The sequence below is a fragment of the Sorex fumeus genome, unplaced genomic scaffold (assembly GCF_029834395.1).
Source record: "Sorex fumeus unplaced genomic scaffold, SorFum_2.1 ptg000241l, whole genome shotgun sequence".
Lineage (NCBI taxonomy): Eukaryota > Metazoa > Chordata > Mammalia > Eulipotyphla > Soricidae > Sorex > Sorex fumeus.
This window is the reverse complement of record NW_026606298.1, coordinates 1,250,155-1,267,718: the sequence shown is the minus strand read 5'-3', so window position 1 is coordinate 1,267,718 and position 17,564 is coordinate 1,250,155. Positions and strand designations below refer to the sequence as shown.

At 46.8% G+C, this 17,564-nt stretch overlaps 1 protein-coding gene across 1 annotated transcript in view; it reads right to left on the bottom strand.

Moving 5' to 3' along the window:
- Window positions 1-2,693: 2,693 nt before the first annotated feature.
- GCLC (glutamate-cysteine ligase catalytic subunit) overlaps window positions 2,694-17,564 on the bottom strand; it is a 49,113-nt gene continuing 34,242 nt past the window's right edge. The window contains exons 7-16 of the mRNA XM_056108978.1: window positions 14,685-14,759; window positions 13,349-13,465; window positions 11,855-11,993; window positions 11,320-11,432; window positions 10,777-10,869; window positions 10,424-10,528; window positions 6,554-6,635; window positions 6,368-6,471; window positions 6,168-6,288; window positions 2,694-4,281 (exon numbers count right to left, since the gene is read on the bottom strand). Of these exons, the coding sequence (XP_055964953.1) occupies window positions 4,070-4,281; window positions 6,168-6,288; window positions 6,368-6,471; window positions 6,554-6,635; window positions 10,424-10,528; window positions 10,777-10,869; window positions 11,320-11,432; window positions 11,855-11,993; window positions 13,349-13,465; window positions 14,685-14,759 (1,161 nt within the window). The 3' untranslated portion in view covers window positions 2,694-4,069. The remainder of the gene's footprint in view (window positions 4,282-6,167; window positions 6,289-6,367; window positions 6,472-6,553; window positions 6,636-10,423; window positions 10,529-10,776; window positions 10,870-11,319; window positions 11,433-11,854; window positions 11,994-13,348; window positions 13,466-14,684; window positions 14,760-17,564) is intronic.

Here is a 17,564-nt window from a genome sequence, read left to right as displayed (position 1 = left end):
TTTTAATAATTTTTGTTTTGTATGCGGCTTTGGGGTAACAGCCAGAGGTGCTCAAGGGACACCGCGATTGCACCTGTTTCTTACCTTTTCTGTCCAGTTTTCTTTTGGAAAAGGGGGTAAAAAAAGTCTCTAGGAAACTTACCAGGGCTATTTGGATGACTCTGGATAGAAAAACATGAACAATTTGATTTGCTTCATTTATTTGATTTGCTTCATTTTCTCTCAAAAGTGTAACTTCCTTTTTTGGGGGGGGGGTCACACCCGGCGATGCTCAGGGGTTACTCCTGGCTCATGCACTCAGGAATTACTCCTGGCAGTGCTCGGGGACCATATGGGATGCTGGGAATCAAACCCGGGTTGACCATGTTGGCTGCTTGCAAGGCAAACGCCCTACCCGCTGTGCTATCGCTCCAGCCCCAGAAGTGTAACTTTCACTTACATTATGTGTGTGCATTTTTTTCTGACTTCATAGCATTCTTGGAAGGGCAAGTTATTTCAAAGGAGGCCACTGAGAATTTGTTGGTAGAAAACCGCAGGTTTTCTCACCTTTAATAGCTGTGTTACCCTGACTTTCTAGGGCTCAAACTACAAACACTTTGCAGGACCAGTGTTTTATGTCCTGGACTATTGTGTGTACGGCCTCATTTCCACCACAAAGAAACTTTGCTAAGTGTCCTCACATCCCTTTCACAGATGAAAAACAGCTTTGCCTAAACTCATCAGCCAGATATAAGGAAATGGACTCGTCTCTGCTCCTATTTTTATGCCTGAAGTGAGTTACGTGTTGTCCCTCCAACCCTGATCTTGATCATTCTTCCTAGGGATTCAGAACACAGTAATTTGGATTGAAATGCCACCAAGATTGAAAACACAGGTATTCAAATGGAATGACATGTCATTTAACACACCTTATCACAGCATGTGGCATAGAGTTAGGTTTTGCTCAGAAGGGTTTCTAATCTTCATTTCTTTATCTTTTTCCTGCTTAAAGCATCACATGAATGTGTAAAATGCACTCATCTGCAGTAAATACCTTTGTGGTTTACACTTGCTCACATCCACAAATCACCAGATACAGATGAAAACCACGACTAACACTCTAGAAGTTTCTCATATCTTCACAACCGGCAGCTGTCTACAGCCTCTGAAAGGGACTTCAGACTCTTAAATTCATCTTTTCTTGCAATTATTTTGCTTTTTTAGGGGGAGGGGTTACACCCAGCAATGCTCAGGGGTTACTCCTGGCTCTGCACTCAGGAATTACTCCTGGTGGTGCTCAGGGGACCCTATGGGGTGCTGGGAATCGAACCTGGGTCGGCCGCATGCAAGGCGAAATGCCCTCCCCGCTGTGCTATTGCTCCAGCCCCTCTTCTTGCATTACTAAGTGGAACCGCACAGTTTCCACAGTAGTGGGCTCCTTTATTCCATGGGTCATGGCTGGACCTAACCTTCTTCCCAGTCTCCCCTTGCTCTCTTCAATCTTGTGGACTCAGATTTGTAATGTCTCACTTCACATTATTCGGCGTGAGAACAACTCGAATGATCATGCAGACTTTGGTTTCCACTGGCTAAAAAAAAAAAAAAAATAGAGTATAGGGGCCAGAATGATAGTATAGTGGGTAGGGGGCTTGCCTTGCATGCAGTTGATGTAGGTTCAATCCCGAGCTCTCCACCTGGTCCCCTGAAACCCACCTGGAGTAAGTGATCCCAGGGTGCAGAGCCAGGCGTGAGCCCTAACACTGCTGGGTGTGGTCAAAACTGCCCCCACAGTCCTCGAAAAAAAATCAAAGAAAGAAAAAAAAAATGGGAGCACAGTCCTGAGACTCCTACCCAGCCTCATCAGACCCCCGCCTCATCTGCCCCTTTCTAAATTTTTCTTGGCAATTAGCCGAGATAAGTACCAGGAGGTTTACTCCATGGCTTGGAGGCCAGACGCACATGCTAGGGGCAAAGGCAGCTCAGATAGAGAAGGGAGCACCAAGTAAAGGGTGTTGGGAGGATCCTCCCAGGATAGGAAATGTGTGATGAGAGTAGACTATAAGCCAAACATGCTTGCCACTCAAGGCCTCTTTTGCAAACCACAGAACCCAAAAGGAGAGAGAGAACAAAAGGGAATGCCCTGCCACTGAGTCAGGGCGGGACAGGGGGAATGGGGGGTGGGACGGATACTGGGATCAGTGATGGGCGCTGGTGGAGGGATGGGTACTTGATCATTGTATAACTGAAACCCAAGCACAAAAATTTGTAAGTCTGTAACTGTACCTCACGGTGATTCACTAATTAAAAAAAAAAATACCTTGGCAAGTACTTTTCCCGTTGATATGGAAGTTAATATTTACTTCAAAGAATAGTCGAGGTGGGACAGAGGTTGTGGCACTCAGCCACTTACTCACCTTCAGGAGAAGGGACGAACTGACCCTGCCTGGACCCAGCTGCACGTTGCCCCCTCACCGACTATTCTGGAAGCCCTTCCGCAGCATGGCCGCGTGGGCCAGGACACACTTCCCGGGCCACTCCCCACCCCGCAGCCCTGCTGCCTGACGCATACCCTCATCATTTACCTTGGCTGTGTTCGGGCGCCCCCTTGCCCTGCAAAGAGCCCAGTTAAGAAAGCCCTTTCGCAGAGTATCTGGACTCATCATATGAGCAAACCCCGCCATCCTCCATTCAAGTTTCAGAGCTCACACATGCAAGAGTTTTCAGAATGCTAATTTCATATTTATTTCCTCATAACCTTTAACCACCCGATTTACACAAGCAAACTGCAAATGGAAAACAGGCGTTCCTTTTAATCCTTTGAAATGCGTGTGTGTGACAGAGCCCTACGTGTTTATGCAGGAACAAGCTGGCGCAGCTTTTGTCCAACATGAAATTAGCATTACAATTTAAATATCCATACCTGCAAAGGTTTGTTTAATCTAATATACATAGTTATTGAAGACTTTTAGCTGGGGGGGTGGGTTAAATGTCAACAAAAAGCTAACAATTATGTAAAATTATTTACAATTTAACATTCAGGATCCTGATTCACAAAGCTTAGTGCATTTATCATGATTTAATTACGCATTTTATTATTTATGAGTTTCAGAGAGAGGGGGAGCAGCTGTAGAATTCTTTCTCAGGTAAAAATCTAAAGTGAGTGGCTTTTAGAAGACGGCCAATGTGCTTAATGGAAACTGAAAAAAAAATGAACAAAACTCTTCAGCAACTGCATGTGATTTGAAAATTTCAGTATGCAGTAGAATCAGAATAAACAGGTGGAATCAAAAGAACGAAGAGCCATTTCTATCAATACTCTTGGCGTGGACATGAAGAAAAAGATTCTTCCTCTTGTGCCCTTAAAAAAAAAAAAGTCACCGCCAATCATCACTGCGAGTGAAGCCAGGGTGAGAGCCTCTCCTTTTCTACAGAGCCGTCTTGAAATGTCTGAATCAGCAAATCCAAACCAGGAAAGCAACCAGTTCAGCAGGTCTTCCTTATTTCGTGGTGAGAGCCCCAGCTGACCCCGAGTGACCCAGTGGCGTCAACGATTCTGATTACAGAAGAAGAACGTGGTAAGATGACCCAGGAAGCACTTCAGTGGATTCAGTGGGAGATGTCGCGTCTTCAACAAAGGAGAGGACTCAAAGAAAAGTCACGAGACAAAACTTTCCGAATTTCAGTGAATCAGGTCCTAGACGAAAAGTCTCTTCGAGAAAATGTACAGTAAACATTTCAAACTCCGGAATGCAGGTGCAGTACAAGTACTGGTACACGACATTTACAAAATTGCTCAGGCGGCAGCTGCCCCAGAGTTGGGAACTGGAAAATGTACAAGCCGGTTCGCAATGACTTTTAGATACAGTGTTATTAAAATACCTTGTTAATCATAAAAATACTTTCCTATGTACATGTACAGTGTATAAACGCTAAATTCGCCTATGAAAGGAAGCCTGGGAGTCCATGCCTGGCCCGCTGACCTGGGAGACAGTGCTGTTTGGTCTTCACACCGTGTACACGGGCTGAGTTAAGTCCTGCAGAGCGGCACTGCACTCCTCGACATCCACGCACTGTTCCTCCCGCAGGGCATTTAGTTGGAAGAGTCGGTTTTACTTCCGCTGTACTTCGCTTTCCGAAATGCTGGTCCGAGCAACTCTGGGCATTCACATAATTCGTTGGCGATCTGATTGCACTTCAAAAGAAGGCTATAGTTCATTTCGTCCGTTATTACACTGTCTTGCTTGTAGCTGGGATGGCTGGCAATGAACTCCCTCATCCACCTGGCAACTGTCATCAGTTCTCCTGGAGAAAAGAATTTTATAGCAATGGAAGTTTAACAAAAAAAAAAAAATAAAGAGAGAAAGCTGACAATAGCGGCCAACTTAAAACACGATCTTGAAGAAAAGTCAGGAAGACCTTCTGGCGTAACGCATGGCAGTGCATGGTTTTGGAACAAGACGTTATCTAGGAATTTCGCTCCATGGCTTAGAGGCCAGCCACATGTGCTAGGGGAAAAGGGAGCTCAGATAGAGAAGGGAGCACCAAATAAAGGGTGTTGGGAGGATCCTCCCAGGATGGGAGAAGCATGCTGAAAGTAGACTATAGAGTTGACATGATTGCTACTCAATGTTTCTCTTGCAGACCACAGCACCCAAAAGGAGAGAGAGAGAACACAGGGGAATGCCCTGCCACAGAGGCAGGCTGGGATGGGGGGAATGGGGGGGCGGGAGGGATACTGGGACCCGTGATGGTGGAGAATGGGCACTGGTGGAGGGATGGGTGTTTGATCATTGTATAACTGAAACCCAAGCACAAAAATTTGTAAGTCTACAACTGTACCTCGTGGTGTCTAATAAAAATTAAAAACTTTAAAAAAAAAAAAGAAATAAAGACCTTTATAAAGTAAAAAAAAAAAAAAAAGAATGGCTGGAGCGATAGGACAGCGGTAGGGCGTTTGCCTTGCACGCAGCCTACACGGCCGACCCGAGTTCGATTCCTCCGCCCCTCTCGGAGAGCCCAGCAAGCTACCGAGTGTATCTCGCCCGCACGGCAGAGCCTGGCAAGCTCCCCGTGACGTATTCGATGTGCCAAACACAGTAACAACAAGTCTCCAATGGAGACATTACTGGGCCCGCTCGAGCAAATCGATGATCTGAGGAATTCTAAGTTGCAGGCAGGCTAACCAGAGCAAAAAAATGGCACCTCGCACATGCCACACACACACACACACACACACACACACACACACACACTGTCGAGGCCAGCTCCTGAGGAAAGGGAACCAGCCTGTCACTGCAGTGCTTGGCCCTTCCTCTGGCCAGAGACCGGCTCAAAGGATGGCGAGATTCTGAGTGTCGAACGGGTGGAGAGAAGTCGAGCAGCTGCCCCTTACGACTCCAGGGAAGTTTACTGGAGGCTTGCGGGAAACACAGACTCCAGTAGGAAACGCCACTGCAACTGCTGTTCTTAGTCACAGCTTGAAGCCCCCTTGTGCCAAGCGCCCGGAAGGTCTCACTGAGGGGAGCCCCTCGCAGCTACTAAAGGGCCTCCTTGGGGTGCCTGGACTGGAAACAAGACGGAAGAACCACACATCCTTGCTGTGCTGCTGCGTCTATGAAGTTACACAGCAACAGAAAGAGCCCAGGAGCGCGTCCACACACACCACCGAACATAAAACACAAACGCAATCCAGATACTGTCTCTTGGACTCCATTATCTCAGATCTCATCGACTTAAGGGGGGCGAGGGAAGCCGGTAAGATAACCGCAAGGGACTGAGCACGCATATTGTGGGCCCTCGGTGCCAGGTAGTCTGGCCCCAAAGCTGGCTCTCTCTCTCTATTGTCCTCCCGTTGATCATCGATTTGCTCGAGCGGGCCCAGTAACGTCTCCATTGGAGACTTTGTTGTTACTGTGTCTGGCACATCGAATACGTCACGAGGAGCTTGCCAGGCTCTCCGAGAGGGGCAGAGGAATCGAAACCGGCTCGGCCAGGCTGGCTGCGTGCAAGGCAAACGCCCTACCGCTGTGCTATCGCTCCAGCCCCCCCAAAGCTGGGGAAAAAAAAAAAAAGGTGCACCTAACCCAAAACGTCAAACTGCGAGAAAGCACGGACTAGAAAGAAGTCGCACTCGAAACGGAGACGGAATTTCTGAGATTTGGGACGAGAAAAGCGAAGGGATGCCGTACCGGATGCTCTCTTCTTAATTAACTTTAGGTAGTTGAGAATACTACATCTGGTGTCCACGTCCACTTCCATGTTCTCCAGGTAAGAGTTGAGAATCGGGATGAGCCCGGGAAACACGCCTTCCTGCGGGAGCAGGGCACCCCGTCAGAGACCGGCCCGTCCCCGTTCCGGGGGGAGCGGCTGCCGGGAACCCCCGCCCTACCTTCCCGTTGATGATGGTGTCTATGCTCATGAGGGTGTACTCCTCCACGGCCTGCTCGGTGCTGTTCTGGCCCTTGCCACGGCCGTCCACCACGGCGTTGCCACCTACCGGGTCCAAGGGGAGAGAGGCACGTCAGGGGTCTGGGTGGGCCTGCGGGGGACCCCACCAGCCAAGAGCGCATCAGACCTTTGCAAATATCCTTCCGGAAATAGAACATGCCCTGCAGGACGGCATCCCGTTTCTGGGCTACTTTCATGTTTTCATCGACCTGGGGGACAGAAAGAAATGCTGAATGAGGACACCCCTGACCAAACACACGTTGCGTGATGTCCTTGGGCGTCTTCAGTCAGGACCACGCCCTTGAGGACTGATTCTCTCCACGCTCTCTGGCCGGAAGAACAGGTCTTTGAGGCGGGATCCACTCCCCCTCGCTGGGGCATGGACTTGGAATAACAGAGGGGGGTGTGGTAGGGGGCCCTAAAAGTAGCTCTCCATCAAGAAGTCAAACAGAGGGGCTGGAGGAAAGGACAGGGGTTGGCCCTGACTGGACTCTGGCCTCACCTGGCCCCTGAGCACTGCAGGGGCGGCTGGGAGAATCCCCAGCACCGCAGCCTCAGGTCTCTGGGAGGGCCCTGGCCTCCTGGGCGCTCCTCGGACATCAATCCAGGCAGGCTGGTTACCGTTCGAAGCACCTCTGTGACTAGACTGAAGCAGGGTGTTTGCTCGGGCCTCCCGGGAGAGTGCAGGGGAGAGGGCTGTGTTCTCTCTACCTCCCTGAAGCTGGGCGCCTGTCTGTCTGCTGTCTCACTTTGCAGAGGAAGGGGAAGGGGTCAGATGTGTCCCAAGTGCAGAGGGTCGCCCATTCTGCCAAGCCCTGTGGGGGCTCGCTCTGGCATGTCAACTCATTTTGTGAGTGGAAAAATAATTCTGGGATGGGGGGATGGGGGGGTGGGAGGGATAATGGGATCCGTGGTGATGGAGGAGGGGCACCGGTGGAGGGACAGGTATTTGATCACTGTATAACTGAAACCCAAGCACAAAAACTTGTAAGTCCACAACTGTACCTCATGGTGTCTCACTAATAAAATTTAAAAAAAAATAATAATAATTAAAAAAAGAATTCTGGGGCTGGAGTGACAGTACAGCACACAGGGTACGTGCTGTACACATGGTGATGTGGGTTTCAGCCCCAGCAACGCACAGGGTCCCTTATCCCAGCCGGCAGTGATCCCCCGAGCACAGCAGGGGATGCACCACCCATGTCCTCGCCCCAAGGAGGGGGGAAAACCCACTTATCGTGATATCTCTATTTCTCCAATGTCTTTTTAAGCCTCTCAAACACAAGTTCTGTTTGGGTTTTTCAACGGAATCACAATGAGACATGATTACCAAGTTGTTCATGACTGGATTTCAGTCCACACAATGTCCCAAGACCTGTTCCTTCACCAGTGCACACTTCCCGTCACCTACGTCCCCTGAATTCCCTCCCACACCCACCCCAGCCTGCCTCCATGGGCGACACTTCTCTTTCTTTCTCTTGGGGCACTGTGGTTTGCAATACAGGGACCGAAGGTATGTCCCTTTACCTCCTTCGGGCACTCAGTTCTGGTCCAGAGTGGTCATTTCCAACCGTCCCTGTCACCGCGGAGCCTTCTCTGTCCTAGCTGCTCTACTCCGCACCCCACACTTGTGGCAGGCTTCCCACCACGGAGCAGCCCTCCTGGCCCTCATTTCTACTGTCTTTGGATACCAATATCGTACTATGTTTTTTAATATCCCGCACACGAGCACAATAATCCTATGTTGGTTCCTCTCCCTCTCCCTCCCTTCACTCAGCATGATCCTCTCCGCGTTCATCCACGGATAAGTAACTTCGTGACTTCTTTTTTCCTAGTGGCTGCGTAGTATTCCACTGTCAAACCCAGCCTTTGAATCCTGAGGAGTCTCCTATTTTCCTTTCAGGATTTTAGAGACTTGTGCTGAACTATATAGGGGCGGAACGAAGTCGCTGATACTTGTATCTCCTCGTACTCAGCGAGAGACACGACCTTTATTTAGCGTGATCTAGACACTCTGCGAAGTACAGACAAGGATAAAATTCCACCATGGCACGAGCATATTTTCATTCTAATAAGATTTTTTCCCCCTTAGTTTTGAGAAAAACTCAACAATGCTGGCTTTAATTTGCATGTTTACAAATTTCTTTTTCTGAACTTTATCTTGCTGGGGCTGGAGCAATAGCACAGCGGGGAGGGCGTTTGCCTTGCACGCGGCCAATCTGGGTTCGATTCCCAGCATCCCATATGGTCCCCTGAACACCGCCAGGAGTAACTCCTGAGTGCAGAGCCAGGAGTAACCCCTGTGCATTGCCTGGTGTGACCCAAAAAACAAAATAAATAAATAAATAAATAAATAAAAGAAAATAAACTTTATCTTGCTATTGCTCTTTGGAGTCCTCTATTTAATAGCTACGGCTACAGCACTGAGTGCCATGATTTCCCTTGAGAAATGAGTGAATGCCGGAAACAACTGTACTAGGAACAACTTTGTCAGCCATGGTGTTTAAAATTTGGGGGAAAAAAAAAATAAATAAAATAAAATAAAGGGGGGAAAAAAAAAAAATTGGGGGAAAAAAAACCAAAAGAAGAGTGCCAGCATTGCATGCATGTTCACTTCCTTCTACAATCTGTAATTCAAGTTTGACACTGAAAAACCTATTAGGAAAACTTGTATCTATTTGACAAGTTTCTCGGGCACAGCGGACTGTCCTCAAGGATTATTCCTGGTTCTGTGCTTCGGGGACCATACAGGATACCCCCCCGGAGATCAAACCTGAGCTGGCCTCAAATGCCCTGACTGTAGTTCACTCTCTCTGCCCCCAGGCAAACTTTTCAATGACCTTGTCTGGGGGCCAGAGATAGCTTCATGAGTTCCAGTTCAATTCCTGGTGGTGATGCTAATGATTGAACCCAGACTGAACCCAGGGCCTCGCTCATGCCAGGCGGCAGGCGTTCTACTGATGAGGGTATTCTGGGTCTCCAGATATGTGAGTACTCTGTATTGACAACTTTCCTTTTCGTGGTGCTGGGGCTCAAACGCAAATGTTCTGCATACAAAGCACCTCCTTTACCCCTCAGTCACATCCCTGACCCCAAAGATATTTTTCTCAGGGCTGGAGCAATAGCACAGCGGGTAGGGCGTTTGCCTTGCACGCAGCCGACCTAAGCTCAATTCCCAGCATCTCATATGGTCCCCCGAGCACCGCCAAGAGTAATTCCTGAGTGCATGAACCAGGTGTAACTCCTGTGCATCACCGGGTATGACCCAAAAAGCAAAAAACAAAACAAAAACAAAAACAAAAAAAAACCCAAACAAACAAAAAAACCAAAGATACTTTTCTCTCTTTGAAGTTCATCAATTCTTCTGAGTTTGGAGAGCATTGTAATAACCATTACTTGAATTCTTTATCTGGTAAATTGCTTCACTATAGGTTTTTACTGGGCTGAAGATGATTAACAAACAAGTGGGATTAACCAGCCCAACCAAAATTACTTCTTAAAAAAAAAAAGAAAAAGAGAAAAGAAAAAAAAAAACGATTTCTTCTTTAAAGAAGTTTCATTCCACTCATTTTCCCCGCGTTCTATCAGCACTTTCCTCTTCCACCGTAATTTTAATATTACCGTATCAAACGTATTGAGCATTAAGTTATAAAGTATTGTAACAAGAATATGATTCAGAAAGGAGGGGGGAAAAAATCAATCCACGGGGAATACTCCAACCATCTTGAAAGTCTCTGAAAATAAAGTGAGATTTCAAATACAACCCTCGATCTCATTTTACTAAGGAGCCTCGCAGTTCATCAATGGGGTTCCCAGACCGAAGGCATCAGCTTAGATTTAAAGGGAAAGAGAAAAGGATGTTGAAAGACAAACATTTTACTCTCAAGGACGAACGAGTCTAGAGGAGGTCGTATTTCAAAATATGATATGCACATGAGTAAACACAAGTCATTTTCGGTATCTACATCCATCCACCCCGCTACCAACACATTCTTACCTTCGACAACGGAATGAGGAAATCCAATTTGTATGAAAGGATCACTCTGGTAAGCAGGACCACAAACACTACATAGGCCGAGTTCTCAAAGTCTGTCAGCTGAACCTGGACCCCGGAAGCCGAGAGATGTTACTGACCGACCACGTGAGCTGCGCCCCACTCGGGCCCCCTCATCCCTGAGCCGTCCCCCCGCGACCCTGGTCTGCCGGTCCTCTCCCTACTCACGATCTAGGATCAGAAACCAGTCTTCAGCGGCTAATGCAATTTGGGGCTAGGACTGCCTTCTGACCGGACTAAGTGCTCGCCGCGGGGCAAGGGCCAGGCCAAGTCCCCACCGACGGGGAATGTCTTACCTCCATGGGTCGGAATTCCACTCTCCAGCCAATGTCTGAGTTTGGAGGAGGGGGCTTGAATCTCATGGTCTGCCAATTTGTGGACTGGATATTCTAGAACAAAAAGAGCAGAGAAGAAAACCAACTTTTCGTGTGTCCGAAAAAAACCAAGATCTGCTATGGAATAAGGAAAGAGCGCTCACTGTCCATAGCTACACTCTTCAAAGTCCAAGTACAAAGGGTTAGGATTCTCCTGGCAAATGACTTGCTAGTAAAATGAAACAGCAAGTGTAAACAAAAGCCGGGTGATAAGTGTGAGACAAGCACTATTGTTCTTGTGCCATACGTTTGAATTATTCACCGCTGGATCAACAAAATACTTAAGAGAAAAAAGAACACTATAATTAATATAAGGGTATACTTTAAGCCACTACAACTTTCTTAGTTCTTTACTGTACTCTGTGACAAAGAACATGAAGGCTTCTACTATTACTAATTATACACAGATGCAGAAAACTACTTCTGACTTGGCAAGGTGTAAAGGATTCACAACTGAGGTGGTACCTCAAAATGGTCAGACTCATTGGCATCATCCAGGTTTATTTTCTCTTCAAACAGCGTCAGTGGGTCTCGAATAAAGAGGTGAGCCACATGCTGGGCCAGCAGATGATCGATGCCTGTGAAGAGAAGGCATGGAGGGCTGACTTCGAACTCCAGCCCCACTGGTCTCGAAGCTCAGGGAGAAAATGGGGCACTCAGAAAGTTGGAAGCAGAGTCACCGAGAAACTCAGAAACGCCTGGCCCACTCGGTCTCCTCAGGTGCCCGAGTGATAATCTTACCCTCTGAACACTGAGTGTCAATTTTACTGGCTCCGACCCAATACCCACCGGGCACAGGTGTGGATCTAAGTACCTCTAAAGCAAGTTCCTTCCGCTAAAAGTCGGGAAGAACTCACAGGTATTGGAACTTGAAACTTTAGGATCAAGCAGCCTCACGGGAAAAGTTAAACACTTCATACTCAAAACAGAAACCAGACCAAGTTTTGAAGAACCACAGGCATGCAATCAGATCTAGAGGAAAAAGAATAAAGACGCTTACCTTCTTGCAACAGTTGTTGGTAAATTTCTTTGTCGATGGTCAGATCAATGTCATTATATTTCTCACCACACACTGACAAATAACTGTCTATCGAATCATAACGGGATTTACTGATCCTATAATTATTTTTCTTCAGCGGCTAAAATTAAAAAAACAAACAAACAAACCCCACAAGTGTTATATAAAATAATCTGTAAATAATGGTCCTATTATAAAATTTTATGTGTAATAATTGTATTAAAAAATCCAACCTTAACATTTGAGCGTGAAAAATTGCTATCCTTAAAAAGCATCATTAGGGAAAAATCATATTTAAATTAAAACCTCGAGGGGGCTGAGAGCTGGCGTGGGTGGTACCACACACTCCTAGTTGGCGCAAGGCCCGACTCCTGTCACCAGGACTGTGTCCCGCACCTCACCACTGCTGGTGGGGCCCGCTAATAAAAAAAAACCCTTGAAATATCTCGCAGTAAATCTAAGTAGATCTCTTTCTGGTATGATTCAGTCTTCCTTCACCCTCACAGATAATTTATTATTAAACCAGAAAAGTAAATGCTAACGTTGAAAGCAAACACACACACACACACACACACACACACACACACACACAGTGTAAAACTATCAAAATGATTTATCCTTCAGATTTTATTTAAAGCACAGCCAACAATTATTTACAATAAAATGAAACCAGAGCAGAAGTTGTTGTAGTTCTGGCTGAGAATACCAGAATCACTTATGAGGGCTTCTTTAAAGCTGCTTTGTCTAAATCCTAGTCCTGGGGATACTTATTTGTGAGGTCTAGGATGGGTCACACTGTATATTTCTTTTCTTTTCTTTTGGCTTTTTGGGTCACACCCAGTGATGCACAGGGGTTCCTCCTGGCTCTGCACCCAGGAATCACTCCTGGCGGTGCTTGGGGTGACCAAATGCGATGCTGGGAATCGAACCTGGGTCGGCCACGTGCAAGGCAAATGCCCTACCCACTGGGCTATCGCTCCAGCCCCTTTATTTCTTTTCATGAACGAATTTCCACAGATTGTTCTGATGCATGCACGGTCACAGTTCAACATGCAGTTAAGAGTCATTAGTAGGCAAAAATTTAACCTTTAATTTGGCAAAGTATCTGAAAACAAATTATACTTTTCACAGCAGAAAGCATCATATATGAAGGACAAAAAAAAGGCATTTTGTTAAAGATTAAAAAAAAAACTATCAGCACTAACAAAAATGTAGGGAATGCATTAGGTTTAAAATTACAACAAAGAGATTTCAACAAACACCCCATCCAAACAAAATCACATTTCCCACACGTTTACCCCACAACACAAGGAAACCAGAAACAAGACAGATTTGAAACATGTTAGTTTCTTCCCGCAGGTGACTGAATTCCTTCAGGATGAAAACTGAAGGCAGACTTAGAAATTACCACCCAGTCACGACAGCCCCATTTTACCTTCTTGGTTCGAAAAGGATAATAAGGAAAACGATTCCCACCTCCAGTCCTCTCTCCTCCCGAGTTCTGTCATCTACAGATGCAGAAATCACTCCCCAGCGGCAATCAATGTCGGACACATAGCCTCGGTAGAAAGGAGATGCGGCACTCAAAGCCATCTGAAAACAAACGAAAAGTCAGCCCACGTGCACGTTGGAAGTGTCCGCTCACACAGTGAAAAGAGTCAAGTCCCTGGCAATTATTTTTGGTCAGTAAGTGTAGGATAACACTGTTTTGTCCTTCCTCAGGTAGCTTAGGTTTATCGTGTCACACCCACCTAAGGACACTGAACTTGTATTGCAAGCAATGTCCTTTCTGTATGGATACAGGGAGACAGTTAATACTATGGCTTGTAACTTGGGAGTTGATTGGCTCCGAGTAATATTTACTCCTGGGCATCTGCTTTCTTGACTCAGTTGCCCTTAGTTCCTAGCACCCCAAAAGCAGGGTCCCGACGAGGGACTGAATGGACCCAGGGCAAGCTGTGAGCTACCCTGGCATTGAAATGGGCCAGGCCAAAGAGCCACGATACTCAACTATTAAGTTGAGGGCATGATCATGGACAAGTAAGAATCCGTTTTTACATCCATTTTAAAGTTCCACTATGTACTGTTGTGTATTGTGAGGATTCAAGCAAGGCCCTGCCCAGGCCCCTAGAGCATCCCCTCTACTCTGTGCAGCGGGAAGGGAGAGGGATCACCCGACACTCGGATACATACAAGAACCGGCAGCAGGAAACTGCTTAGACCCACTTGATCACAAGCTTCAAGTCTCACAGCAGTTCCATCGATTCCCTGCTAATTCTCACGCTACACTGAGCTACCAGGAGCGAGTTCCTGTCTCAAAAAGGCTTGCTGGACCAGTGTTTCTCAACTGGGGTCCTGTGGCCCAGGAGGCATCCCAGGATATTCCAAGGGGTAGAGGTGAGAAGTGTGTCAATGTGGGGGAGGAGGAAGTCCACAGCATGAAACTCGGTGGGAGCTAACCGCAGTATTGGAGGACACAAGGTCATTGAGGGGCCACGACTGGAACGAGGTTGAGAAACACTGGTGGAAACTTTTAGGCACACAGCAAATTTTGCTCATGCAGACTTTATAAAAGTGAGTCTCCGGGGCTGGAGCGATAGCACAGTGGGTAGGGGGTTTGCCTTGCATGTAGCCGACCCAGGTTCGATTCCCAGCATCCCACATGATCCCCCGAGCACCGCCAGGAGTAATTCCTGAGTGCATGAGCCAGGAATAACCCCTGTGCATTGCCGGGTATGACCCAAAAAGGAAAAAAAAAGGTTAGTCTCCCTCACCCCCCCCCCCCCCCTTTTTAAAAGTGATTTCTACTTACAACAATAGGACAGATAGTGGCCAACTGATCGTACAGGTATCTGGCCTCGGATATGCTGCAAGCTTGGAATGTTACCTGTTAAAGAATTGCAAAATATTAAATCTTTTACCTACTTTAGACTTGTAAATTATTCACGATCACGATCATCCTGTTTTTCGTTGACTGCCTCGAGCTGGCCCCAGTAATGTCTCCTTCGTCCTAGCCTTGAGATTTTAAAAAGTGCCATATTCAAGGCTCTTTCAGGGCTAGGAGAATGAGACCCATCATTGTTACTGGTATTTGGCATATTGGGTACGCCACGGGGAGTTTGCCAGACTCTGCCGTGTGGGCAGGTGACATTTGGTAGCCTGCCAGGTTGTCCAAAGCAAGAATGAGATAATAAGATGTCACTTCCGGGAGCTGGGTTTTATAGTCTCTGGGTCTTGGCTGTTGATGGGATTAATTTTAATTTAAATTATTAAATCAATAAAAAAGTCATTAGCATCTGCATCCTTCTCAAGGATGTAGCCTGAGAAGAAAGACGGCTAGTAGAAGATAGGGTGTCTGGTACATATGGTCATTCTCTTGATGATAACAATGCAGAAGTTTTGTTTAACAACCATTTTGGATGGGTAAATAGGTAATGAAGTTGTATTACATATACACAATGGCATACTATGCAGCTGCAAGAAAAAATGAAATCACGGAGTTTTATGAACCATGGATGGAACTGGAGGGTATCATGGAAGTGGCTGCAACTCAGGGCTGGAGTCCAGAGAAAAAGTATCTGGGGAAGGTTCCGACTACGTCCTGAATTTGGGGCGATAGCCCAGAAAGCTTCCACAGGAAGCGTGGGAAATAGAGTAATGTAAGAGTTAGGCAGGACTTGGGCAAGACGATGGACAAGTAATGATACTGGGCTCTCTGAGTCTCTCCCTCCTGTCTGCTGTGAGTCTCCGTGAGATGCTGGAGACTGACCCTGCGGCTCGCAGGTGAAGAACATGACCATGTCCTCCGAGGAATCTCCTCGGACCCACCCTCCTTATTACCATTTTCAACTCAATAATAAAAAGTGAAATACAGGGGCCTGGAAGGGATCCGCGGAAAAGATAGCCAGAGAAACAGCGCCCCATGTGAGAGACAGCAGGAGGGAAATACCAGCGACAGCAGAAATCACATTGATAAGATCACCCAGGGTAGGGTGACTTGGAAAGCTTTGGGGCCACCCGAAACAAGCAACAAAACGATCTCTAGATTATTGAAGGTGTCATTCAGTGATGCTCAGGGCTACTCCTGACTGTGCAATCAGGGATCACACTGGGTGGGCTTGGGTGACTGTATGTGGTGCCAGAAATTGAACCTGGGTGGGCCAACACAGGCCCGTTTCCTTCAGATTCTTCCCTCCCCAAAACTGAAATACTTCCAGACGTATTTTGAGGCCAGCATCACCTTGGCTGCCAAAACCAGAAAATGGTATCTCACACACACTCACACACCACACACAATTTGTTGTGTACACACAAGAAATTAATGATCTAAAATGAACACAGATATCAAAATTCTCAACCAAATACTAGCAAATCTAATTCAACAATGCATTGAAAGGGATACCTATACCAAGTGGAGTTTTTCTGATGACCAATGAATGTTAAATATATATATATATATAAAAAAATCAGTCCAACAGATGATTATTAATGAAAGGAAAAAAATCTATGTGATAATATTCATGGCTGAGAAAGCATTATGACTGACATCCATTTATGAGAAAAACTCAACAAAATGGGGGGCCGGAGAGATTACAGGGCATACAAGGCTCTTGCCTTGCATGTAGCCAACTCGAGTTCAATCCCTGGAACCACATGTCATCCCCTGAGTACTTCCATGAGGGACTCAGAGCCAGGCGTAAGCCCTGAGCACAGCTAGGGGTGGCCTCAGCCCTACCTCAAAAATATATAACTTCTAGGTTGACAGTTTAGCTAAATTTAACGACAAGCAGTCATTACAAACTCAACACGGAAAAGAGCAGTGTCACTCACAAATCAAGGACGGAGAACACCAAAGGTTGAAACAGATAAAAGACGGAGAAGGACTGACAGAGAGGTCACTGATAAACCAAACGAGGGCAATTTCTGCAAAAGAGTTCATGAACTTAGAAGCCGTCCTAACGTTGGTGCGAGGGTTAAGGATCAAACTGGAAATGAGACTGGCCGACTGTGGAATGGACCGGTGGCCGCAGCATGAGGTCTCATGGGCCAGTAGAATCGCCCCTCAATCATCAAACAGAACATTTACTATTCAAAGGATCTGGTTTCGAAGACAGAATTTTCTTCAGGGAGCAATCAAAAATGCACCAACTTCCTAAACGATTTCTAAAAAGCCCCCAAGAGTTAGGAGTTGGAATGTAGCTAAAGTGGGGTCGGGAGGCGCCTCCAACGGCCGAGTGGGTACTCTGCTAGGATGTGTGATCCTCCAAACACACAGAGCTGTGAGTGCCCCTGAATAGTGCTGGACCTGGCCGCAGATTTCCTCCCCCAAAATGCTGCTTTTTTTGTTTTTTTCTTTTTGGATCACACCCGGCAACGCTCAGGGGTTACTCCTGGCTCTGCACTCAGGAATTACTCCTGGCGGTGCTTGGGGGACCATATGGGGTGCTGGGAATCGAACCCAGGTCGTACGCGTGCAAGGCAAACGCCCTACCCGCTGTGCTATTGCTCCAGCCCAAAAGCTGCTTCTTTTGGACACCGAGTCTTCCGATACTCTTTCTTAAAAAGCACTCTAGAGCCCTTCCGCTTTCCTAGTTAGTTGCTAGTGTTCCTCGTAAGCAATTCCAAACAGATATGATTGTGATTTGGGGAGTTCATGTCTTCTGCTACACACTATACGTTACTTATGCTAACA